Below are 26,653 nucleotides of genomic sequence, written 5' to 3' on the forward strand. Positions count from 1 at the left end.
TCAGTTACGTATTGCTAATTAGCTAGAGATGAGGGTCATTAGTCTTACGGGATTACTTTACGGTCAGAAGTCCCATCTCAGATGGTCTTCTATATTGTGTTATGGTCCAACCGATGGCTATAAGTGCTGAACTGTGAACTTCTTTGGATTGCCTTGTGACCACCCTTAGTATATGTCGTCCGCATAAGCTCATTTGATAACCCCACGGTCTGACTTACGCAGCTTAAGTAAAGGCTCTTGAAATCCTCTATTTTCCCTTATGCCTTTCTTACAAGCATACATACCAGCAGGGTTCTCCGGTGAGGCTTTACGTGGCCATAAGCACGGGTGTGGCAGCCCGTAAGTGGGTCTATCTGACCTCGTTTCAATGGTTGATGTCGAGAGCTCCATCTTTCTTGTTTTGCCTCTAGAATACTTGTATCTCTCTCCCTCATCCTTAAGCACTATCCAAAACCTGAAGATACAATATTCACCATGTTTAGCATCGAATTCCAAAATAGTACTTAATACATGCCTAATAAATGTACAAAATGATATTTAATAATGAATAAATGTACACTAACGAGTTTGATGAGATCAAGACAAGCGATTGGTGAGAATTCCACACTCGCTACTTATCAAGACTAGAGCACCTCTTTGAATCGAGCTCCAACATGAGTTGGAGAGGAACGATTTTTTTTTCCTCAAGAGCATTCCTTATGTTCCTGTACCCAGGGAAGGTAAGCTTGAAATACTTTTGGTTTACGACTTTGCTAACTATAAGGTTGGAAGATCCATACTTTCTTTAGGTTTGTGGACGTGATCCATAAAGATGTGTTTTAATCGAAGGATGAGATTTTGAGGTACATTTAATTTTTGTGATAATTGCCAACGCTTTATGTATTATTTTCTGATGTTTTGAAAATGCCCCAAAATCCCATTATTAATTGTGAAATTTTTTATGTTTTGGGCATTGACTTCTGGCGCCTTTCCTAGTTCTTATTGGCATCAAGACCTAGGCATGGTAAACTATGTATCCCAAAGGGTCGAGGTAACCAAGCCATCCACACTAATGATGCTAAATTATTTGTTAGGATTCTAAAGAAGTTGTTTTCCATATTTGTTATGCCTAGGCCATCATTAGTGATAGGGCTACACTTTGTAGATGCATGGCCAGAAAGAGTTCTCAAGAAGTATATTACTCAAAAGGTGGCTACCCATATCACCCTCAAACTAGTGGCTAAGTAACCAGTCTTATTGGGAATTGAAAATGAATTTTAAAGAAATGATCACCTTTGGGAAAACAATCAATTTTAGAAGAAATTACAAGACAATCAAGTAGAACTTTTGGTTCTATCGATTGCTTTTTCACAAACAAGATTACCAAGTAAAAGCACTAAGGTAGGTTTTGGCAATCCATTTTTTGAAATGCACAAAGGTGTACATTTAACTTTGTGACAATTGCCAATGTTCGTGTAATATTTTCTTGACATTTTGAAATGCCCCAAAAATCCTATTGTTAATTGTGAAATTTTGATATTTGGGGTATCATCACTCTTTATGGTGCCTTTTCCTAGTTCTTACCGCATCATATCTTAGGCATAGTAAATCCGTGATCCCGGTGGGTCGAGTTCAAGCCTCCCACTAATGATAATAGAGTAGTTGTCGTGATTTTGAAGAAGTTGATTTCCCTATTTGGTATGCCTAGGGCCATCATTAGTGATAGGGGTGTTGGCCACTTTTGCAATGCTCAGTTAGGTAGCCTCAAGTGAAGCATGGTGTTACTTGTAAGGTGCCTCCATATTACCCTCAAACTAGTGGCCAAGTGGATGGGTCTAATAGGAATTGAAATGAAATTTAGAGTAAAATGGTCACCTAGGAAAATTGTCACTTTGGGAGAATGACCCACAAGAAACCATTAGAACTTTGGTTCTATCGATTGGTTTATAAGTATGATTGCCATTTACCATTAGAGCTAGAGTATCGTTTATTGGGCCACTAGATTCCTTGAACTTTGATTTGGTGTTATTAAAGAAACAAACATCAACTCCAATTAAATGAACTTGATGAATGGCAACAAATGTCTTAAAGAGAACCTCATGCTTACAAAGTGTGTATCAAGATTTACCATAAACGTATTAAACCTAGAAGAGACCCCAAGAAGGGGATCAGTGTTACTTTATTAATTCTAGCTTGAAGCTTCCTTTCCTGTGGAAAACTCAATTCATTATGGTCAGGGCCCTATTATGCCATACACAAGTGTTCTATGGGCCAATCAAAATATCATCTAGAAAATGGTACTTTCTGCTGTGAATGGTCAAGTTTCTTAAAAACTATTTTGGAGACACATACATTTTCTGAGTGGGGAGTATCTTATTTGAACCTCCTCAACAAGCAAGGTGAATAAAGGCACCATACATCAAGTTAGTGATGTAATGCAAGTGTTTCTTGAAGACAACCCAAGCATTTTTCATATTTTTTCCTTTGTATTTTTCATTTTAGTCACATTTGTTTGTTTTCTTGAATTAGTAATAAAATGCCTTCGGGTTTGTCATTCTTCGTCATGAAAGCTCTGCTGGTGGTTTGTTATTTGCTTAATTTGTGCTTCCCATTATTATTATTTGCACAGCGTCACCCTTGATCGAACAAGGAAACCGCCTTTTTCAACATCAAGTAAGCAATTTTATTTACGGTGTAAGTCAGATCATAATACCTCAAACCAAGAAGCTTACAGGGCATCCTTGGCCCTGTAGCTTCATCTTGTAAGGGGAACTGTATCCTATAGGCACATTTATAGTCCTGTAGTCCTGGCGTGAGTTTTGAGGTACTCCTTTTACAAGGTAACCCACTGTATGCGCCCAAGGCCATCCAGAACATTAGGTAGACAAAAAAAGACCCTACAGCCGTAACCTCAATGGGAAATTTTACCGGGTTTCTTTTACGGGCTCACTTACACCTGTAAGGGGACCTGTAGTGGGCAATCAGAGAGCCCGCGACTCACTCTCTATAAAGTAACTCCCACAACCTTATCACCCAGAGCCTATGACCTAGGTCCATAGGTATCTTACGTCATAAGAGCAGAGCATAAGAGCAATTCAGAGCTATAGAATCCACAGCAGTTAAGTCTCTAAGACGAAAAACCTAGGTTGTATGGGAGATGAAACCTTTACGGAGGAAGTCGATACACCATTTGAATCGCAAGTGCATAAGTCATATATAGTAAAGTGTACCCAAATGGGTTATAGGGTAGTTGAACTACATAACCGGTAATCTTTAGTACTCAAGTACTTTTCAATATATACGTAACCAAAAGATTAAAGAGTGTAACTAAACCAAGACTCAAATAAGGTAGCCCAGACTGAATTCAAATGAGAAAACCCGATTACCCCCGACAAATAATGATTTACAATAATTACATGTATACTTTGACTACATATCAACATCTACGTAAGGTTTGAGCAACTTATCCCTAATGTGCCCTAGCTAGATGGATCTCCTCGAATATCATCTAGACAACAATGTGCAACTATGTATTAATTATGCTTGACTCCACTCATAAACTGTGGGGAATATGTATGCCAAATTAATGCTCATATAGCGCAGTGGCAAGTCCCACGCCAAGTTTTGCAACATACAACATCAAGGCAATTAATACAAGAATTACAACCAAGATAAACAAAAGAAATAGCATGGAAACTCAATAATCAAAGCCACAAAGGTAACAAGCATCACAAGTCAAGGATGCATGATTCTAGCATCAATGAGGTTAGTCATAAAAACATTTAGATCCCTGGTCTCATGAGAAAAAGCGATGGCAGACCATCATCTGACACGTGACACGTTGAGCTCAACCAATGTATATGTATATATAATATAATATGCTTTTAATTACCACCAAATGTTAATTAAGAAAGGTAATCAGAGTTTGCTTAACAAAGTATATATATATATATATATATTATGTAATGATAAATCATAATTCAAGACTTTATGTTTTTAATGAAGTATTTAAAATCATAATAAATCATAAAAGAAATACCACTATTCATTTAATTTAGTCTGAATGAGACAAAAAAAAGAGAGGAGGGTACAAATGAGAAGGTAAAATTATTAAGTTATATTTACAAAAAAGAAAGCACCTAATCAAACATAATAATATAACCATTTGAGTTGTACTAGCACTCTAATGTATTCACATGGCTCTGTGTGGGTTATTGCTGGCATGGCATGACAAGGGAGGGTGAAGCATGCCAACATGTGCCTTTAAATCATTAATTAGGTTGCCACCATAAATGCTAGTAATTAATACAAGTGAATGGAGACAATTAGACCAGTCTTGATCTTGATTAGTTAAATTTAATATAGCTTTACACACTTAATCATTTGCTAATCATCTTGAGCCAGTCTTTCAAAGTCAAGCACTCGTTTTTCCTTTTTTTTATTACAGTAGTCAAGCGTCGTCCAGAGAAACACTTCATTTTGGAGTATTTTTACCTGTATTTACTTTTCTGAAAAAATAAAAAGAAAACAATTTCTCATTGTGTTTTTTTGAGTTTCACTTGTTCCCATTATGATTGCTTAGTCAAGCTCTGAGCTCTCTCAATTTCAAGCTCCTCTGAGATCTTTAGATTTGTTGGAGACTTATTATCTGAAACCCGTTCAAAATGTGAGACTTTTTTATCGAGAACTAAAATGAGTGCATTTTTAATTTTACATAATTATTACTAATATTGATTATTATTATTATTATTATTATTTTGAAAAGATGGATAAACCACTTAAATTAGATAAGTAAAAAAAGCAAACAGGATTCCAAAAGACAGAGCAGAGAGAAACAAACCCCACGCATCACAAGCGGTGATACAGGGGTTACAAAAGACAAAAAATAACAAAACAGACAACCCGAGGAAAAGAAGGGCTTCCTCAAAACCCGACCAGTCAACAGACAATTGAATATTTTTAAAATTAATCATACGTTTTTTAGATGATGGATATTTATAGCTCCTTATGAGATGTGTGTGTATATATATATATATATATTGTTAGTTCCGGCGATGTGGTTTGTGGTTTAGTGAACACTCACAACACATCAAAGAAAAACTCACACAAACCAAACAAGAAGGAGACACACAAGTTTGATAACCCAGTTCGGCTTCCTCTCGCCTACGTCTGGGGGGCCAAGCCCGAGAAAAACAATCCACTAAAAGAGGTGAAAATACATGAGTACAAAACACTTGTCACTCACTCACTCAACAATAATGAACACTACCCTCTCTAGATTGTTCGGGTGCTCACACACTCTCCTCCAAGAGTTCCCCAAGAGTCACACCCTTTACAATCTACTGAGCAAGGTAGCTTATATAGACGCCTAACGTCCCAAATATAAAGACATACCTCTTTTAGAATCTCCGCTGCTACTAATTTAAAAACTGCCAAAAATTAGTCATTGCAGAACTCCCCTGTTGTAACATAAGTTGCAACATGGCCCCTGATCACGACTTGACCGAAGTTCTCGTTACGCTGCGGACGACCTCAAGACCCATCAACCTCCCGGTGCCATGCTTAGTCCGAGTCGATGCGCCCAAACCTCCCGATCCCGACCGCCAGCAACTAGCCTACCTCCTCGCCTCCTCATCACGCAGCCCCTCGCAGGGCGCACTTCCTTGTGCGTCTTCCATGAAACTTGCCAAATTCTCCTAAATTTGGTCTTCAAAGATTCTCCAAACTTGATCTTCAATTCACCCAAGTTTGGTCCTCAAATCTTTGCCGTTAATAGACTTCAATGATTCTCATCAAGGATTCTTCAAATCATATCTCCTTCATTCACACCATGAATAGATCTTTCTTTAATTAAGCTCCACCATATTTAGTCTTCAATCAAATCACCTAAATATGGTCTTGATATGATCTTGTCTTCAAGTTGTAATGCATTGCCAAAAATAACTCCACCAAGATCTTTAAGATAGCTTCACCATGATCTTCAAGATATTTGGCTCCATGTTAGAGACTTACTAAAAATAGCTCCATCAAGATTTTCAAGATGTTTGCCTTGCACTCAAAGTCTCCTTGCCATGTCACCATGCTCATACATCATCAATTATGCTTTGTCACCCTGGTTGCCACGTCACTTGGTCCAGGTGTCAAATCATGCCAATAAATCAGTCGGCTGCACTAACAATCTCCCCTTTGGCATAATTTGACACAACCCGCTCGCGACCCCAGGTCGACTCTGTTACAACATTCGTTACAACACCGACTCGGACACGCAGTCTAAACCTGAGCTGTTACAATTTCCGGGTTCAACATCAATCGGAGAACGAAACCAAAGATCCCGACATAAGATTTCATCTAGTTGCTTACAAAAATACTTGAGAAAAATATTACAAACCGCAACTAGTGAGACAAAAATATGATTAACCATAATGAGTCGACAAACATAACAATGTTCAACACAATAAGACTAAATGTTCAAATGCCCAAGAAATGAAAAACAAACAACTAGTCAGTCTGGTGCAAACACATTTCTCCCCCTTTGTGACATAATTGATGCTGAAGTCTTCATGGTTGTTGCAAGTCTTGTTACAACTTCTTCTACAACTCCTCCTATCTTCAGAAATCCTGTTCATCGACTCCCCACGTCGTCGAACTCCTTCTTTCTCGCAAGCGACATTAATAAACCGTAGCGGATGCGTGTCGTTTGAGTCCCCCAATAGGTATTAAATTTGGCAAAGGCCAATTTCACCCCTCAACTTTTCGAATCTTGTAGCATCAAGGGGTTTGGTAAAGATGTCCGCCAATTGCTTTTCTGTTGCAACATAATCAATAACAACTGTCTTGTTTTCTACCAAATCTCAGATAAAGTGGTGTCGAAGATCAATATGTTTGGTACGGGAATGTTGAACTGGATTCTTGGATATATCAATTGCACTTTTTGTTGTCACAAAAATATAGTCAATGACCCTTGTTGTAAGCCATAGTCTTCAAGCATTTGCTTCATCCACAACAATTGAGTACAACAACTTCCTCGGCGATGTATTCGACCTGCAGTGGAGAGTGAAATGGAACTTTGCTTCTTACTATACCATGTAACCAAGTTGTTACCAAGATAGAAACATCCTCCTCAAGTGCTTTTTCTATCATCAATGTTTCCTGCCCTAATCTGCATCACTATACCACCGCAAGATGTGAGTTGAGTCTTTTGAATACCAAATTCCATATTCGCAGTACCATGAACATATCCGATGATACGCTTAATAACGTTGTCAAATGAGACTCCTTTGGTGTTGCTTTGATATCTTGCACAAACTCCAACACCGAAAGATATGTCCGGCTCGCTAGGCTGTGAGATAGAGTAAGCTTCCAATCATGCTTCTATAGAGACTTGGGTCTACATCTTTTCCATGCTCATCTTTTGTCAACTTCGATTCACATTCATGGGTGTTCTCATATGTCTAGCCTTTTCCAAGCCAAATCTTTTTCACCAAATTACGTGCATACTTGGTTTGAGAAATAAAAATTCCTTCTTTGCATTGTTTGATTTGAAACCCAAAAAGTAGTTCGACTCACCTACCATGCTCATCTCAAACTCTTCTTGCATTAGATGAACAAACTCATCCACTTGCCTTTGTGAGGTTGAACCAAATACGATATCATCAACATAAATTTGTGCCACCATAAGATCTCGATTTAGACTTCTTTATGAATAAAGTCTTGTCTGCTCCCCTCTTTGATAGCCCTTTTTCAAGTAAGAATTTTTGTGAGCCTTTCATACCAAGCCCGAGGGAGCTTGCTTCAGCCATAGAGAGCCTTCTTCAATTTGAATACATGATCTGAATGTTGAGGATCTTCAAAGCCTTTTGGTTGCTCCACAAATACTTCTTCACTTAGAAAACCATTAAGAAAAGCACTCTTGACATCCATTTGATGTAGCTTGAACCCCATACAACATGCTCACCGCTAACAATAATCGATGGATTCCAAGCGTGCAACCGGTGCAAATGTTTCATCAAAGTCAACTCCTTCAACTTGAGTATATCCTCGAGCCACTAGTCTTGCTTTATTTCCCGGTGATGTTGCCTTTATCATCGGGCCTTGTTCTTGAAAATCCACTTAGTTCCAATAACATTCACATCTTTTTCGCCTTGGGACCAATGTCCACACTTCATTTCGAACAACCCGATTCAACTCTTCTTGCATTGCGGCCATCCAGAGTATTCATCAACTAAAAGCTTCTTTGATATTCTTTGGTTCGATAAGAGAGATGTAACATGTGTGTCGGGCGGCTTCGATAATCTATCCTTTGAGTGCGTCCGGTTCTTCTTCCTTCGATCCACATTACCAATCACATTCTCAATAGGATGATTCTTCTTTTATTCTTGAGGATGGTTTCAAGACTCGCTGTCTTCATTATCTTCTTCATCGCTCATCGATTCGGAATGACTTCATCTGTTGTAACTCGGTTCGCGACATCGGTTATTACATGTTGTCTGTCTACGAAACACGAGCGAGTATGTCATTGTTGCATTTGGTGTTAGTAACTTTCGTGTTGCAACATTGTTTTCTACCGTAACTCTTCATCTGCTAATTCGCTATTCTGAGTGATATGCTTGTTTGGCTCACTTGATGTGCCTTGAGTCTCCATATCAGAGAAATCATCAACAGTAACATTAATGGTCTCCATCATCTTTTGGTTCTTGAATTGAACACTCGATATGCTCTACTAGTTGTAGAGATATCCCATGAATAATCCTTCATCACTTTTCTTGTCAAACTTTCCCAGTCGATCTCTATCATTCGAGAATGTAACATTTGCTTCCAAAGATGTGAAAGTATTTGAGATTTGGCCTTTTACCTTTCCAAATTTCATATGGTGTCATGTTGGTTAAAGGCCGAATGTACACTCTATTGATGATGTAGCATGCCGTATTGATTGCTTCAGCCCAAAAATCTTGTAGAGAGCTTCTTTGAATTCAACATAACTCTAGCCATTTCTTGGAGAGTCGCGATTCTTCCTTTCAACCACTCCGTTTTGTTGAGGAGTTTTTGGTGCTCGAAAAATTCATGAGCGAGATCCCATGTTTATCTGCTAAATTCGACAAATTGAGCATTTTCAAACTCCCTTCCATGATCACTCCCCGATTTTGACAATCTTTCCTATTTGACATTCTTTCTCATTTAGGAGTTGCAAGCATAACTTCTTGAAGGCTTCATAAGTTTCTGATTTTTCTTTCAAGAAGTCCACCCAAGTGTACCTAGAATAGTCATCAACACACACAAATACATATCTTTTACTCGACAAGCTTTACTGTTTGTGATGGGTCGATAAGATCCATGTATGCAAAGTTCCAGAGCACTCTTGTTGTACCAATGTCTTGCACAACTTTGTGAAAGCATCGACTTTGTTTTCCCGAGTTGACAAGGTCCGCATACACCATCTTTCCTTTTTTTGTAAGCATGGGCACTCCCTTAATAGCTTTCATTTTACCGTAATCTTCATCGAGTTCCTGTAATTCGAGATGTCGAAGCTTCCGATGCCAAATTTCGATGATGTTGCAAGATGTGTTATATCGGACTTCCGGTTTCTCTAGCAAATAGCAATTGTCCGAAGATCTTGAACCGTTAGGAACACAATGACCCGACTTTCATCATAGATAACACACGCTCATGAGTGAATTTTTACCAACGATTTCGATCACATAGTTGACTTATACTTAGAAGATTTGCTTTCAGCCCTTCTACATGCAGAATATTTTTCAATTTTGGATACCCAGGAATCATCAATGTTCCTTTTCCAACTACTTGACCTTTTCTGACCATCTCCAAAAAGTCACATGCCCGATTGGACATTCTTTGTAATTCATCAAAAAAACCTTTGTTTGCCCTGTCATATGTCGTGAACAACCATCGCTCAAAATACCCAGCTTGTCTTCCGAGGATCTTTTTGATGAAGAGTACCCCACTAAATCTCCTTTTCTGACCCATACATTCTTGCTTTCTTTCTTCTTTTCTCTAGTATAGGGAGTCTGCCTCATATTTTTGTTTTCTTTTATGTCTTTCTTCATCTTCCAACATCTTGGACGGATGTGCCCTTTGACACCACAATAGTGACATATCGGAATCCACTTCTTTGCTTTTCCAAGTACTCTATGATTCCTCATATCTTCCTTCAGTTGATGACACTTTGGTCTTATATGTCCTCTTCTTCCACAATGAAAGCATGTAGGAACTTGTCTTCTATATTGTCTCTTCTCCATGTTATACTTCACTTGGTTGTATTCATGAGCATTAGATAGAACACAATCAGCTTCAACTTTGCATATCTTGTCTCCTGATGTCTCTTCTATATGTTGTGAACTTGTTTGAAAAGGTAACTCATCAATCTTGGCTTTTCCTTTCTTCATATAGTTTATGGTCTTTTCAGCATTGTTCAACTTTTCTTGACATTCTTTTAACTCTTTTTCAAGACTCTTGTTTTGTATGAGCATCTTGTCAAGTTTTTTCAGCACAAGTTGGTACCCATGAAGAAGATTGTTTTCAGTCACTTCTTCACAAACAGCTTCTTCAGGTGTTGCAACTGATGTTGTAACAGGACTTGCAAAAGCACTGAAATTTCTGAAATCTCTGTCAGTTGGTATAGAAGTGTGAGTATTGACTGCATCTTCCGCTTTGTCTTCTTCCTGAATTTTTTTCCAAGTATCCTGCACGTTTCTTGGCCAAAAGGGCAATTTCTCCTTCTTCTTCTTCAGTCTGTTGCATCTCTTTTGGGCTTGTTGCTTCAATTTTTAGAGCTATATCTTCTTCTCTTCTACCCGGATTCGATTCATCTCATATGCTTGTAGAGATCCCATCAACTCATCAAGTCTCATAGTTGTGATATCTTTTTGCTTCTTCTATTGCAGAGAACTTTAGCATCAAATCTTCTTGGGAGAGATCTAAGTGTCTTCCGGACTAGCTTCTTATCCGAATACTCCTTGCCGAGATGGGTAGGCCCTCGATTTGCTATGTCCATCAATTTTGCATTGAACATGGCTATTGTCTCTTCTTCTCTCATCCTGAGATTCTCGAACATAGTTGTTAGCATTTGGAGTTTAGATTCTCTTACCAAGTTGGTCCCTTCATGAATGGTTTGAAGAATCTCCCAAGCTTTCTTGGCACTCTCGCATGTTGCAATATACTTGAACTGGTTCTCATCAACACCTCCAAAAATTGCATTTAGAGCTTTTCCATTAGCATTAGCTTTGCGCATGTCTTCGACACTCCAACAGCTTTTCTTCTTCATGATCACGTTCTCGTCTTCATCAACTAGAGTAGGAAGAGACCATCCTTCTTCTACAGAAATCCATGCACTCTCATCAATAGACTTGATAAACGCCTTCATGCGAGCCTTCCAATATGGATAGTTGGATCCATTAAGCAACGGTGGTCGTGTGACGGAAGCTCCTTCTTTTCCGGCCATCAATGGAACTTGTTAGGACCTCGCCGACTTTGAAACCAAAGGAAAAACGGCGACCAAGTCTCTGATACCACTTGTTAGTTCCGGCGATGTGGTTTGTGGTTTAGTGAACACTCACAACACATCAAAGAAAAACTCACACAAACCAAACAAGAAGGAGACACACAAGTTTGATAACCTCGGGCTCGGCTTCCTCTCGCCTACGTCCCTGGGGGCCAAGCCCGAGAAAAAAACAATCCACTAAAAGAGGTGAAAAATACATGAGTACAAAAACACTTGTCACTCACTCACTCAACAATAATGAACACTACCCTCTCTAGATTGTCCGGGTGCTCACACACTCTCCTCAAGAGTTCCCCAAGAGTCACACTTACAATCTACGAGCAAGGTAGCTTATATAGACGCCTCAACGTCCCAAATATAGCACATACCTCTTTTAGAATCTCCGTGCTACTAATTTAAAAACCTCGCTGAAAATTAGTCATTGCGAACTCCCTCGTCAGACATAAGTTTGCAACATGGCCCCCGACTCGCCGACTTGACCGAGTTCCGTTACGCTGTGGACGACCTCAAGACCCATCAACCTCCCGGTCATGCTTAGTCCGAGTCGATGCAGCCCAAAACCTCCCGATCCCGACTGCCGCAACTAGCCTACCTCCCTCGCTCCTCATCACGCAGTCCCCTCGCAAGGGGCGCACTTCCTGTGCTCTTCCATGAAACTTGCCAAATTCTCCTAAATTTGGTCTTCAAAGATTCTCCAAACTTGATCTTCAATTCACCCAAGTTTGGTCCTCAAATCTTCTGCATTAATGAGACTTTCAATGATTCTCATCAAGGATTCTTCAAATCATATCTCCTCATTCACACCATGAATAGATCTTTCTTTAATTAAGCTCCACCATATTTAGTCTTCAATCAAATCACCCTAAATATGGTCTTGATATGATCTTGTCTTCAAGTTGTAATGCATTGCCAAAAAAATAACTCCACCAAGATCTTTAAGATAGCTTTCACCATGATCTTCAAGATATTTGGCTCCATGTTAGAGACTTACTAAAATAGCTCCATCAAGATTTTTCAAGATGTTTGCCTTGCACTCCAAGTCTCCTTGCCATGTCACCATGCTTGCCACATCATCAATTATGCTTTGTCACCCTTGGCTGCTACGCCACTCGGCTACTCAGGTGTCAAATCATGCCAATAAATAGTACGGTTGCACTAACATATATATATATATATATCAAACTGGATCTCATTACTTCCTCCGTTCTTTTTTATCTCTCGTGGTCAACAAAATCTCACCTACCAAAAAACTTATTAGTTATTTCACAAAATTTTATAAAAATTATTTAACTTTTCAAAACTACCCATAATTTATATTTTAACATTTCTCTTTAATATTTAATTCTAAAAAAATAATTGAATAGAGTGTTAAAGGTAATTTTGGGAGAAAAAATAATAAATACTTTTTGATGTTAGAAAATGATAGATAAAAAAGAACATAGATTTGTGACAGTTAAAAAGGAATGTGGGGAGTCTGTTAGTGAAGTGAAGCCTAGAATTTCTAGAGTCCCATGTAGAATATGCGGAAATCGCCAAGATTAAGCCAACAACCAAGTAGGGGTTCTAGCTAATCACTTTGTGAGTTCTAGGTCGTGCCAATCTAGGCAAAGTCTCTAGTTTATCTTTTTTAGGATGCCATTCTTGATGGTAATTTTTGTTTAGGTGTTTTTTTTTTGGACGTTTGGTTTGGGATATTATTAAATTACCCCCAAAATATGGACCATATTATCTCATTTAGTTATATATATAGAGTGGGAATATTATATTTTTTGAAATGTAATAACTTGGCCAATATTATAGGGAATGTGCTCACGTAATAGGTACTAATATTACATTCTGGGTAGAATATGAATTTTCTTCATATTATTCCTTTTTAATTCAATAAAATCTCAAAAATCACATTCCTAGTAAATTGATTGCATTTTTCGAAGGTGATAGATAGAATGTTTTTAATTACTTCTATAATGCTTTAGTAACTTGTTTTGAAAGCAGACATATTTTTCATATGAAAATATATTGATGCAAATGTTTGGACGAAGATAAAAATCATTTGAGATTAATTTTTATTTTTAAATATAAGTTAGAGAAAATTTTTATATTTATTTAAAATAATTAAGTTTGAGTTAATTAATGTTAATAAAAAGTAACTGTATTAAAATCAAAATTTTATTTTTTAACAACAACAAATATTAATTATCAAAGAATTTCGAAAATTACTTCAAAATATTATAAATTTTGATATATTTGGCACTTATTATATAAAAGTATTTTAGTAAAAAGATAATTTGTAATAAATGATTCCAAGTTAACCAAGTATTGTCAAACAATGTTACATTCCAGCCATATTATTATCTTATCAACTAAACAAAAATAACATATATTCATGTCAACATGACTTGAAAATTATATCTTTAATAATTTTATTTTTGACGGTAATATAAGATTGCATTAACCAGATGACCGCTTTGTGTTATAATTAGCCACCGGTAAAATATAGTGGCCCCTTTCTGTAACTTTCTTTATTTTTTAAATATATGTGGTTTATTTATTTATTTATATTTTCACTTGTCCTGTCAAAAATAATATATCAAAAGCTGGACAAAAAAAACTAATTTTAAACTTGATTGTTTGCATAACATTTTTGAAGTTATACAAATTCAATAAAATTATATATTAATATTCTCAATATAATGCATGGTTTTATCAAAAGCCTGCCTGATTCATTGGATATTTAATAAAACAGGACATATAACTTTGCGCCCATTGGTCATGGTATGTATTTATATATATAAATTAACACTGATAGTTACTAGATAGGCTAGTAGAAATCATTTAGAATGGTGGGCAAGTATTGCAAGATCGAATCTCTTGTGTTGTAGTACTGTATAATTATATTATGCTAATGTAATATATATATTGTAGAAATAATGTATCAGTACTGTTCATCCAATGTTTCACTGAGTCTCTATGGGAGGAATCATATTCTTCACACTTCCAAGGTTGCAAGGTAGGGAGATTTAATATTGTGGATTATGGTCTATGATATATTATCTTAGACGCGCATGACAAGTTTTAATTGCTCATCGTATTAGCCCGCCTCATATAGTAAATTTTTAGAAGATCATTAAGTCACCATAACTAGTGTATTGGCGTACTTTCTTATCCCTTTGACACCTCCTTATAAGAAGGCGCTTGTTGCTATTCGTTAAATCCTCAACGCTACTTAAATTTTACTTAGGAACTCTAAAATTGATTAGGGTTTTCTGGTGGTCACTAACTTTATGTTATTATTATTGGTCTTTGGCTTATATTAATTAAAGTTTATGGTTCATCTTATTTTTTAAAAAATATAATTTTTAAAATGATTAAAACGAAAAATAAGCTAATTTTTTAAAAAATAATAATATTAATAAATCACATATAATACCCAGGAATTTTTTTGAGTTTAATATTTGAAAAAAAAATCCAACAAAAATTTCTTTTCTATCCTCTATTATTCTCAAATTTTTTTTTGTTGTTAATGAATTCATAGTTGATCAACTTTAGTTTAAAAAGAGAGATTTTCTTTTATTTTTATTCCATAAAAAATTTATTGTTTATATAAGTATGTTTTATATTTTTGTTTTTGGTGTGAGATTTTTTTTTAATTTTTTATTATTTTTTCATAAAAATTGTTGTTAAGGCACATGAAGGTATGTCTTTTATATATATATAAAAGGAATCGTTCTCCTCTATAAAATTGTAAAGCGTGAGATTATCTCTAAGAAGTTAGTGATGCAACCAAAATTAATATACCTCTGTACTCATTTATTTTTTACTTTGTCTCTTGTCAACTTTGTCAATATATATATATCCTGTTTTTTAGTCAAGATTAAGAGATTTTTTCTGTTTACCCTAGGATGAGATCCTATTTTCGTCTAAGTTTCTTTTCTTTATTTTATTAGTTGTATCTATCGCCAATGTGTGTTATTTTCGTATGTTTCGTAATATTTTTCTGCCTTTTTTTTTTGTTTATGTTTATTCATTTTAATAAATTAGTGATTTACTTAATTTAGAAAAAACATTAATAAAAAAGCTCTAGAGTCTAGGAGAGTATCAATCTTGAAGATGGATGATATGCTACTTTTTTTTGGTTGTATCTGAAGATTGATCATATGTTGTTATTTTGATTATCTACAATCCCGGAGAGTAAAACAACAAAACTGAAAGATTCTATTATGACTATATGTCGTAGTTTGGAGTTCATGGGCTCTTGTACTCGTAGCGGACGATGCTGGTAAGGAGGTTTTCACCCAGGGCCAGGGGTGAAACTAAGAGGGGCTAGCAGGGGTTGAAGCCCCCCTCGACGTCGGAGACACTACTTTTCAAGCAATATATGATTTGATGGTATCGGTTTTTCTATACTTAAATTAATGTAAAATAGATTATTTTGATATATAAAAGTGTATAATGTAATTGTGCTTGAGTGGTTAGTGGGTGAAAATATATTATAACATATATACACATATACTTTTAAAAAATACAGTATTTTTTATTAGCTGAATTATTGAAAATCTCATATATTTGCTATAGATAATAACAAAAATTTAAACTATACTATGTGTTTTTTTGTGTATTCAAAATTTTGTTATATTAATATATTAGTTTTCATTTAAAATAATTATTTTATTGTATTATTTTATTATTATTATTTTTTTTGTTTTACTTTTAGGCTTCAGCTCCGCTATCCATCGAGTCCTGGTTCGGTACAGGTTATAATCAAATTTTGCATTTCTTGCCTAGAGTCCTACCTTCCCATGGTGTTGTGTTATTTTAGTTTTGATTTTTGATGTATATGTATTGTGTTGTATTGTATTAATGTTGTTCTTGAGGTTCTGGATGTATTTGTGTTGATCCACCGCTGGAGGATCAGATTAAGTTCAGTGCGTTGTAAAAAAAAAAAAATAAATAAATAAAGAGAACCCTCCGGAGTCTATAAATTGAAATCCAAATGGTGTAAGTATAAGAAAGAATTGTACGGTGGAGTGTTGCACTTCTCGGAAAAGAAAGTGGAGAGCGCCGGGATTGAAAAGTCGAATTAAAATCGAATCCCTAAAAGGTAGGAATAATAAATCAATTTTATAATTGATAAACATAAACTATCTATTTTTCTTGGTTTTAAAGTACATCATGTTTCACCCAAACTTTTGTGCCATCTCAGGCTCCAACGTTAAAAGAAAATGAATCTCTCTTACCATCCACAACCACTTCCTAAATTATAACACAATATTGCACTTATCAATTAACTTTGATCATATATGCAAGCTCTTTAAAGATCACGCATTTTCAACAACCATTAATTAATAAGGTAGATTATTAGTAAAATGGTGAAGAGGTAGACTTAATGTCAAATTCTTGAGTTGACAGGTTTAACACTGTTCATTTATTGTTTGCCGGATCTCTTATAAAAGGATGTCATTTTCTTCCCTTCGAAGATTATAAAAGGATGTCATTTTCTTCATTTCGAAGATTATATATATGGCATGTGGATTTGTTAATTTGATTTGATTCATAAAAAATTTTCTTGATGTACACGTGGTAAAAGTCTAATCGTTTAATGTGACATCCGATAAAGTTAATAAATCTCTCAAAGATCATTAAGCTGCTATAACTAATGCACCACTGAAATTCTCTGTCTCTTGACACTCTCTTGTTAGGTGTCACTCGTCGCTTTTATTAAAAAAAAACAAAAAACAAGAAGAAGATGAGGAAGGTCTCTTCTTTGCATCTATTGGGTACATAGTTTATGATCAATATATGACAGTAAGATTGAAGTTAGAGACAGGAGACAAATCCTACTCGCAGCCCCGCCTGCTTGCAAACTGGTGCACACACACATATGCATTTCAATATGCACTATATATATATAAACTATAAAGTGTTTGATAGTTTGTAAAAATTCACTGAAACAAAACAATAACTGAAAACCAACTTGGATTTTAATTCTTACGCCCTGCTCTGTTCCCCAGCATAGACATACATGATATTCAGCGGTAACCTAATATACTATGCATATGAAAAATAATATATTAACACATCCAACAACGTTGGTATAAGAAACAAGCAGCATCTATATGACAAAACATTAGCAAATTATTTGACACAACCTCATCTTTAGTTGAGCTCTGTTTTGCCAGAACCTCACTGTCCCTCCAAAGACTCTTCATAAGCTTAAGACCATGCCTCATTTCAATAGTACACCGCTTCTTGAAACCTGTAAGAGATTCTTGAAGCTGATAGTTCCCAGTGGCTCAGAAAGGTAAGACTTTTTCCTGGTTGACAGCTCTTGAGCTATGGAAAGCATTGTGGGCCTTGATGCAGGATCAGTCTGAGTGCAAGCTAGAGCAACCTTCACTATGAACACAATTTGTTCAGCTAATTGGCCTGTGGGAGGGAGTAACCTGTTGTCCAACACATCTTTCAGCAATAGATCATTTCCTTGGGAGGATGATGACATTGATGGTAGATTCAAAAGGAGCTCTCCAGGATGCATTCCCATCATAACCTCCAGTGTTACCACTCCGAAACTATATACATCACACTTGTCCGTGAACTTGGTCATGTATGCAAGCTCTACAAAGATCACACATCGAATTATGTTTAAATTACAACTCAATTGTCTGTCATAGCAAATAAGAATATATTAATGTACAGACGGTATAAATATGTCTTGTTACCTGGAGCAATGTAACCATAGGAGCCTACAACAGCAGTCCAACTAGATGCATCATGTTTCAGCATCTTAGCAGTTCCAAAATCAGAGACCTTCGGCTCAAAATCATTGTCTAACAAGACATTGTTTATCGATATATCTCGATGGACAATGTTTTGCAAGCAGTCATTGTGAAGGTAAGCTACAGCATGAGCCACTCCATGGATCACATTCACTCTCATTGCCCAATCGAATGTCAATCCCCCAAGCACACTGTATAGGACATCGCCTAAGCTTCCTCTCTCCACATAGTCAAATACCAAGTGCATCACACCCTTCTTTGTGCAAGCTCCGTGCAGCTTGACAATATTGCGGTGCCTCACCTCCAACAAAAATTTGATCTCATTTAGGAAACTTCTTACATTGTTTTCCTGAATGTCACTCTCATCAGAAAAATGCTGTCGTTTCACAGCCAATACTTGGCCAGAGGGCAGTTCAGCCCTGTACACAACCCCAAAACTTCCTTCTCCTATGCAGTATGCTTCATTGAAGTCATCAATGGCTTCCATGACATCTGTGAATTTAAACTTGAGACCTGTATCCCACACTAAGGAATGGTTTTCAGTTTCGGTGACTTTGCTGGTTCGATGTCTACGGCATACTGTTGCAATGGCGACTAGCAGCATCAGGGAACATCCAGCCACCGGGACAGTGATGGCGATAAGTAGTGTTGTGTGTTTCTTATGAGATCCTTGGTCTGAGGTACTGAACCCACACGAGAGTAAACCCAAAGCATCTCCACACAAACCAGCATTACCGAAATAAGCCTCGTATGATCGGTAGAAAACTATCGCAGAAGGAATCGGCCCTGTTAGCTTATTATAAGAGAAATCAATGGAGTATAGACTATACATGCCTGAGAATGCTTCAGGGATTTGACCTGCGAGGTTGTTGTAAGACAAATTGAGCTGCTGCAAAGCTTTAAGCCTTGCTAAGCTGGAAGGAATTGACCCAGATAATTCATTGCTGCTCAAATCTAGTTGCATTAAATTCGTAAGGTCACCAAGCTTCTCTGATATATGACCCGCTAACAAGTTGTCGCTGAGATCAAGTGATGATAACGAGCTGGAGTTTCCGATCTCTGCTGGAATCTGTCCTGATAGTTTGTTTCCTGACAAATCGAGAACAATGAGCGGAGTCGTGAGGCTAATTCTTGGGATATGGCCTGATAGCATATTGTTGTTGAGTTTGAGACTCCATAACGAGCTCAAGTTTACCAATTCTTGTGGTATCTCCCCTGTCAGGATGTTTGAAGCTAAGCTCAGTTCTTGCAGGCTTCTCATGTTGCCAAATTCCTTTGGAATCTCACCAGATATATTATTGTCTTCAATAATCAAGGAAATCAAGCTAGTGCACTGTCCCCAATCTGTAGACAGAGTTCCGGTCAACTGGTTCCCTTTGAGATACAAAGAAATGAGCTTCGGATGCAAACCGAATGCCTTTGATATGTCTCCCATGAAATAGTTGTCAGTCAACACGATTTGTTTTAATCCGGTGCAGTTGCGCAAGCAAGACGGCAGTGCTCCATAAAACTTGTTATAGCTGACATCGAGGTACTGGAGCTTGAATCCACTGCACAGAGACTCCGACAGCACCCCCCAGAATGCGTTGTTCTTGAAATCGGCATGGTAGAGTAGACCCCCTTGTCCGAGACCCGCAGGGATGGCGCCATTTAACTTGTTATTTGATAAATCTAGGTACGTGAGGTTCTCAAGCTGAGACATGGTGCTTGGTAGCTTCCCCTCCAATAAATTAAAACTCATGTCTAAGTGCTCTAGTGAAGCCATGTTTCCTATACTTGAAGGTATTGACCCAGAGAATGAGTTGAAGGAGAGATTCAGGCACCGAAGGTTGACCAGATTGGTTCCAAGGGAATCTGGCATTGTTCCATTGAACTCATTAACTGATAGATCAAGGACGGTTAGATTAGTGCAATTGAGTATGAAGGATGGCAATTCCATTGTTGGAAAGTTGTTTGATCTGAGTGAAAGGTGTGTTAATGTTGGCATGGCTTTGAACTCGGAGAAATCTGAAGTCTCTAAACCATTGTTGCTGATCTCCAATGAAGTGAGCTTGTCGAGAGCAGAGAGGGTTCTTGGGATTGAACCAGTCAGAGTATTTCCGCTGAGGTCGAGTTTGGTGAGATTTGATAGATAAGTAAAATCTAGCTCGTCGAGGTTGCCATCGAGGCTGCAGTCTGGCAAGTTGAGCTCAACTATGCTACCGGCCGTGTTGCAAGTGATGCCAAACCAGTGGCAGTGGTTGGTGGAGTTGGTCAGGCTCCATGAGCTCAGAGATTCAGGATTGGACAAGCTATTCTTCCATTTCAGAAGTGCCTCTGCTTCTGTCTCGGCCTTGCATTTCAAGTGGAAATCATGTGAGAAGAGGAAGAGTAGGAAAACGAGTATGTCTAATGCCATTGGTTTCATCTTTGGATGATGTGCACTGGATGAAGCACTTACTTTTGATGCATTACTTATGCTCATTTTGCATGAAAATAGAATAGTTTGCAGACCAGTTGTTAACTTTGAACAAAGAACAAGTCCTTGCGTCATAATTGTGGATGCCACAATTTCCAAACCGACTTTTCTAAGTCCACGCCCGAGTCTTTGCATGGAAATAGATTAGACAATAGCAATTAATTCAAATTGACTCTCTCTTACTACCCCTGTTATCAAAATTGACTTAAAGTTCTATAGTGACTAGCTCTTTTCCTGGATTTAAAGCAGTAACAGGAATCAATGGGAGCCTACAAACCTGGTCTTGATTTCTTAACACCGAATCAACATCGAAGTCTTTTTTTTTTTTAAGTGGATAAACCACGTTCATTAAAAAGAAGCAAGACAAAGTACAGGAGTACAAGCCAAGAGCCAAGGCTCACAAAAAAAAACAGGCACCACCAGGAGTGGTAAGACCAAACAAAAGAACAGAAAAGAAACACACCACAGGAAATCTCCTAAAGGAAAAGACCCTTAGGGGGAGATAAATACAAATCTAGATCTCGGGCAGCGCAGGGGAACTCGACTGTGGTGCATCAGTCACCATCTCTCTGGCGGAGAGAAACTCCAAACTCCTTTTGATCTTCAACGTCGGTTCTTCTAGCTTCGCTTTCTTGATGCAGGTGCAGATTAACCACACAATTAACATTCGAACAATCTTTTAAAAATGATGGAATCAGAAGAAAGACAAGCATAATTAAACATGCGTGCATTTCTTTCAAGCCAAATGTTCCACGTGATTGCTCTCACAAGTAGATCCCAGAAAGATTTAAGGGATTTAGGCAAAAATTCTCCTCACGTCCCCCAAAGGTCCTTAAGAGACATCGAATACGCCGCCTCATAAAGATGCCCGAAATAATTCCAAATATGCAAAAGCCATTGGACAATGAATGAGAAGGTGGTCTCATGGGTCTCAACATTAGCTTGACACATCACACAAGTCGTAGAATGGAAAAAATTACACCTACGCAACGCAAGGTTTTCCAAAGTCAGGATCTTGTTGTCCCAGGCCAACCAATTGAAGAGATTAATCTTTTTCGGACAATCCCCTTTAAGGATGATAGGGGACCCGGGACGACAGCATGCCCCCATCATTTAAGAAGTTATAAAAAGTTTTAACGAAAAACTTTCCATTTGCGCTAACTCCAACGCTTTTTCATCATTTACGAGGGAATAAAGGGTAGTCAAATTGAGAGAATATTAGTCACGGATGGACAGTCGATCCACTGAGAGTCAGGGCCCCTAAGAATAAAATCTCTGACCGTATTCTCCTTGTAAGGAGATGCGAGGAAGAAATGTGGCCAAATATTCATAGGAGCACACCCATCTACCCAATTGTCCTTCCAAAAAAGTGTGGAAGTCCCATTTCTAATAATCGAGGAGAGGTTTGTTCTAAAAGCAGGTAGCGAGTGAAGGATGCCATTCCAGAAATAGGAACATCTACCACGCTGCTTTTGGAACAGGTTCCATGGGGGGGCTCTTTTGAAATAATTCTCTCGAATAATAGCCTCACCACACCAGTGTAAACCAGACGCAATCTTCCACCACCATTTGCCAAGCAGGGCACTGTTAAAAGTTTGAAGGTTTAGGATACCCCAGCCACCCTGATCGGTAGATCGGCATAATCTCATCTAGTTGACAAGTCTGATTTTGTTATGTTGTGTGTCCGGGCCAGACCAAAAAAAATCTCTTCTAATTTTATCAATACTCTTAGCTACCCCCACTGGCAGTCGAAAGAGGGACATCCAGTAAGTGGGGATAGCAGTTAGAACAGAGTTAACCAGGGTGAGTCTACCTCCTAAGGAGAGAAACTTGGACTTCCACGAAGCAAGAAGTGAACGAATTTTGCTAAGAAGAATGTCCCAATCCTGCTTTCTAGGTCTTCCTCCAGAAATAGGGATTCCTAGGTAAGTGATTGGGAGAGAGCCAGAACTACAGTGGAGAGTCCTGGAGTGAGAGATGTGTGGTTCCAAGTGCTTTTGGGAGTCAACCAAGGATGTTTTCTCAGAGTTGACCTTTAGACCAGACAAACCCTCAAAGATGTAAAGAATTAGCTTAATGATTCTCAGATCTTCACCACCCCTGCGGTAAGGATGAGAAGGTCATCCGCGTATTGCAGGTGACACATCTTTGTACCGGATTCACCAATAGGCACCCCATAAAGAATACCAGAATTGAGGGCATTATTAAGCATGGAGCTCGTAACGCCAACCGCCGTAACAAAGAGGAGAGGGGAAAGAGGGATCCCCTTGTCTGAGCCCCTCGCGGTATCTAACATAACCACTTTGGCTACCATTAACAATAAATCTAGCCTTGGATGAAGTGAAGATCGCATTAATCCAACCAATCCATTTATCACTGAATCCTCGGGCTTTGAGGAGCTCAAACATGAAACCCCAGTCCACAGTATCAAAAGCTTTTTCAAAGTCAACTTTGAGGATCAGCCCCGGGAGGCGATGTTTTTGCATGTAGAAGATGAGTTCTTGGGCAGTGACGATGTTATCAATGATACATCGACCCTTGATAAAAGCCGATTGGGTCACATCCACCAAGGAATCAATTTTAAGCCTTAGTCTGTTAGCTAAAATTTTTGAAATAATCTTGAGCGTCAAGTTGATCAGACTAATAGGGCGATAATGAGAAGGGTCTTCAGGGATTTGGTTCTTGGGAATCAGAGCAATGTTAGCAAAATTGATTTTTTCCAGGTTTGCTCTTCCCCAGTAGAAATCATCACAGAGTTTGAAGATGTCAAGTTTGATGATTTCCCAGAATTTCTGAAAAAAAAGAATTGGAAGGCCATCCGGACCCGGTGCTTTGTCAGCTTTCATATCAAAGACAGCCCTTTTGATTTCCTCAAGCGAGAAAGGTGTGTCTAAGGATGAGAGGTCCTGATGAGTTTTGAGTCCAAGAAGGCTTTGCCAGTTGATCTTGATACGAAAATCCTGGGAAGTACCGCAAAGGTTCTGATAGTATGAAGTAAAAGTGTCGCCAATACTTTTGATATCATTGACCCTACTATCCCCCTGACGAATCCAAGGGATAAAATTTTTGTTTCGACGACCGTTAGCCACAACGTGGAAATAGCTAGTATTTTCATCACCTTCCTTGAGCCAAGTTAAACGAGCTCTCTGTTTCCAATAAATTTCTTCATGTTTTAGAATTAGAAAGAGATCATTCCTTAAGGAAGAGTCTTTAGCAGTTTCGTCAACAGAGAGGGGACGTGAAATCCTATAGGAATCAATCAAGTCAATCTCATGAAGTATAGCCAACTTTTTAAGCTTGATTGACCCAAAATCAACTTTAGCCCAGTGCTTGAGACGTTTTTTTGATTAAAGAGATCTTTTTTGCAAGGATGAAAGCCCCACATCGAAGTCTTTCACTCACCTGCTTTTTATTTTTATTAAATTATATTAAATTATTTTATTTATAAAAAATAAATCATAATTTATCAACGAGAATAAAAAAAGAAAAATCTACAAAAACTCAAGGCAAAAACAAACATAGGCAAATGACACAATCTTAAAAAAAAACCATTCACTAGAAGTAGAAAGCACAACCAAAAACAGGGGCCGAAACAAGAATAGTGAAGGACTACACTTCAACTAGGGCAAAGATCTTGATTAACATCAGGCCATCTATAGAGGATGCCAAGGGCTTGGTGAAATTGAAACTCCTCTTGATGTGCGGGATAGCTTCTTTTATTTTTGTTTTCTTGGCCGTTGGGGATATATTAATGTAAGTAATTGGCATACGACTAGTTTTACAGATAATCAAAAGAAAAAGAAAGTTGATATGTGGGAGAAAATGCATACAACTTCAATAATTTCTTGACAATTTTTTTTTTTTTATAAAAATAGATTAACATGTGCTCCATTCAAAACAAAAAGATGAGCACAAATGAAAATAGAGTCCATCAATATAGTGGTATATAGAATAAGCCTCATGATCTATGAATAACGGTGATGGACTATCCTATTGTAGCTTTATTAAAATGAGAGGAGGTGCCCATGAGATGACTGCCAGAGTTGGGTCATTTGTCTTTGGTGTCATGAGGTCACTAAAAGCACATACTTATCAAGAATCATTCAAGTTTACCTTCAATTATAACTTGAATGGTTTTTTAAATACTATTTAAGTAGACATGAATACTTTTTATTAGTATATATTTTAGTAATATAAATAAGAGCAAAATAAATAAATAAATAAATAAATTCAAGTTTATTTCTATGTCACATCTCCAAAAATTAACGTAGTTAAGTGTTTTAGCACCTTTTTACAAAAAATTTAAACAACAGGGTACTAAAGTGTGACAATTCAAATTACAAGTCTAGAATTGATAAAAAGGCAAATTACATAGTATAGTTTAACAAAATTTTCTCAAAAAACTATGTCATTCATATATAGAGTTTTTGATATATATATATATATATATATGACAAATAGGAAACAAGTGGTCATTATTTAAAAAAAAAATCATAAACATGCAGATGCATAGAGTACAGCTGCAAGTTCAACAAGCATCTATGCCTCACTTTGAGTGAGTTTTGAAGTTTAATTATGAATCTGCTTTAAAATAAATATTCTATGTAAAAGATTTAATACCAATAAACCAAGAGACCATTGGTTTTGAATCATAATTTACTTAAAAGTTATAAACAGAGTTACAGTAATAATAATAATAAAAAAAAGCTCTTCACTCTAATTTGAGATCCAAAAGGTATAAGCATGAGAAAAGAAAGAGGTGAGAATGAGAAAAAAAGGGGTAACAATTATATAATTTTCTAATTAATAAATAGTATTTATCCTCTTCACTTTCTAGACTATATGATGTTGGTATGAACCACAGTTCCCATGAAGGTTTTGCTGATTTACTCAAGGAATGGTGGCCTGAATCACAGTTAGGTGGTTGTGGAGCTTTCATCTTGTCCAAAAAGCTTCTTTGCCTCAAGAAACGTCTGAAACTCTGGCCTAAGCACACTTTTGGTGCGGTCAAAGAATGTAAAATGAGCATTCTTCATTCCCTCGAGTCCCTTGACATAACTCGGGAAGCTCGTAATTTATCACCAGAAGAAATTGTTCAGGAATCATAACTTAACCGGGCCCTAACTATGACCCTTAAACTTCGACTCTTGTATTTTTAGATTTTCCTCTGTTCAATAGTTGTAAACCTGGTTATCGTATTCTTTGAATTCTTTTTCTTTTGTGAAGTTAGTCCTTTGATATATTTTATTGTTTGTGAAATAGATATTGAGGCCTTATGTGTTCACTTCATCTCAGCCTTATGGATATGCCACCGTTTGTTGATGTATTGAGTCCCGATGAGCCCCGATTCGGGGCATGATGCTTTATAAATTCAAACACTGCTCCCCACTTGAGATATAAATTCAATCGCTCTGATGCAAAAGCTAATATACAATGTATGTGAACAATGATATGCTTAGAGATTAATATGAGATTGAAACAATAATCAAATAAAGAAGGCAAAAACTTACTTGATTCCTTTCAATTTAATAGAAGTGGTTTATCCACTTTTTAAAAAAAAAATTTACTTAAATTGATCAATTTGTTCTGCATCTATAGATAGAGAATATTTTTATTTATTTAAAAACTGATACGAAAAGAACAATACAATCTTTTTTTCTTCAATAAAACTATTGTTTATCTATTTTTATAAAAAAAAATACAATGCTAAATTAGCATGCATATATATATATATATATATATACATTCTTAAACAAAACTGGCTCGGGTCACCCCAAATTACATTGTAAAAATAGAATAATCCCTCATGGGCCACCAAATGAGGTTGGAGGTGGGTTTATGCCCATCTGCCCGTGACCTCTGCATTCATCATAGACTTCACATCCTTTGCAAGTTGAGCTCTATGTAAGCAGGTTCAATCATTAACAA

At 37.1% G+C, this 26,653-nt stretch overlaps 1 protein-coding gene across 1 annotated transcript; it reads right to left on the reverse strand.

Annotated features, from left to right (window-relative positions):
* Positions 1-17,450: 17,450 nt before the first annotated feature.
* LOC120273369 (MDIS1-interacting receptor like kinase 2-like) lies at positions 17,451-20,708 on the reverse strand. The gene is made up of 2 exons (XM_039279996.1): positions 18,211-20,708; positions 17,451-18,106 (listed from the first exon to the last, which is right to left on the reverse strand). Exons 1-2 carry the CDS (start codon positions 20,672-20,674, stop codon positions 17,718-17,720), a joined length of 2,853 nt encoding a protein of 950 aa, XP_039135930.1. The 5' UTR covers positions 20,675-20,708; the 3' UTR covers positions 17,451-17,717.
* Between the last annotated feature and the right edge of the window lie 5,945 nt (positions 20,709-26,653).

The sequence above is a fragment of the Dioscorea cayenensis genome, chromosome 12, assembly GCF_009730915.1.
Source record: "Dioscorea cayenensis subsp. rotundata cultivar TDr96_F1 chromosome 12, TDr96_F1_v2_PseudoChromosome.rev07_lg8_w22 25.fasta, whole genome shotgun sequence".
In the NCBI taxonomy this organism is placed as follows: Eukaryota; Viridiplantae; Streptophyta; class Magnoliopsida; order Dioscoreales; family Dioscoreaceae; genus Dioscorea; species Dioscorea cayenensis.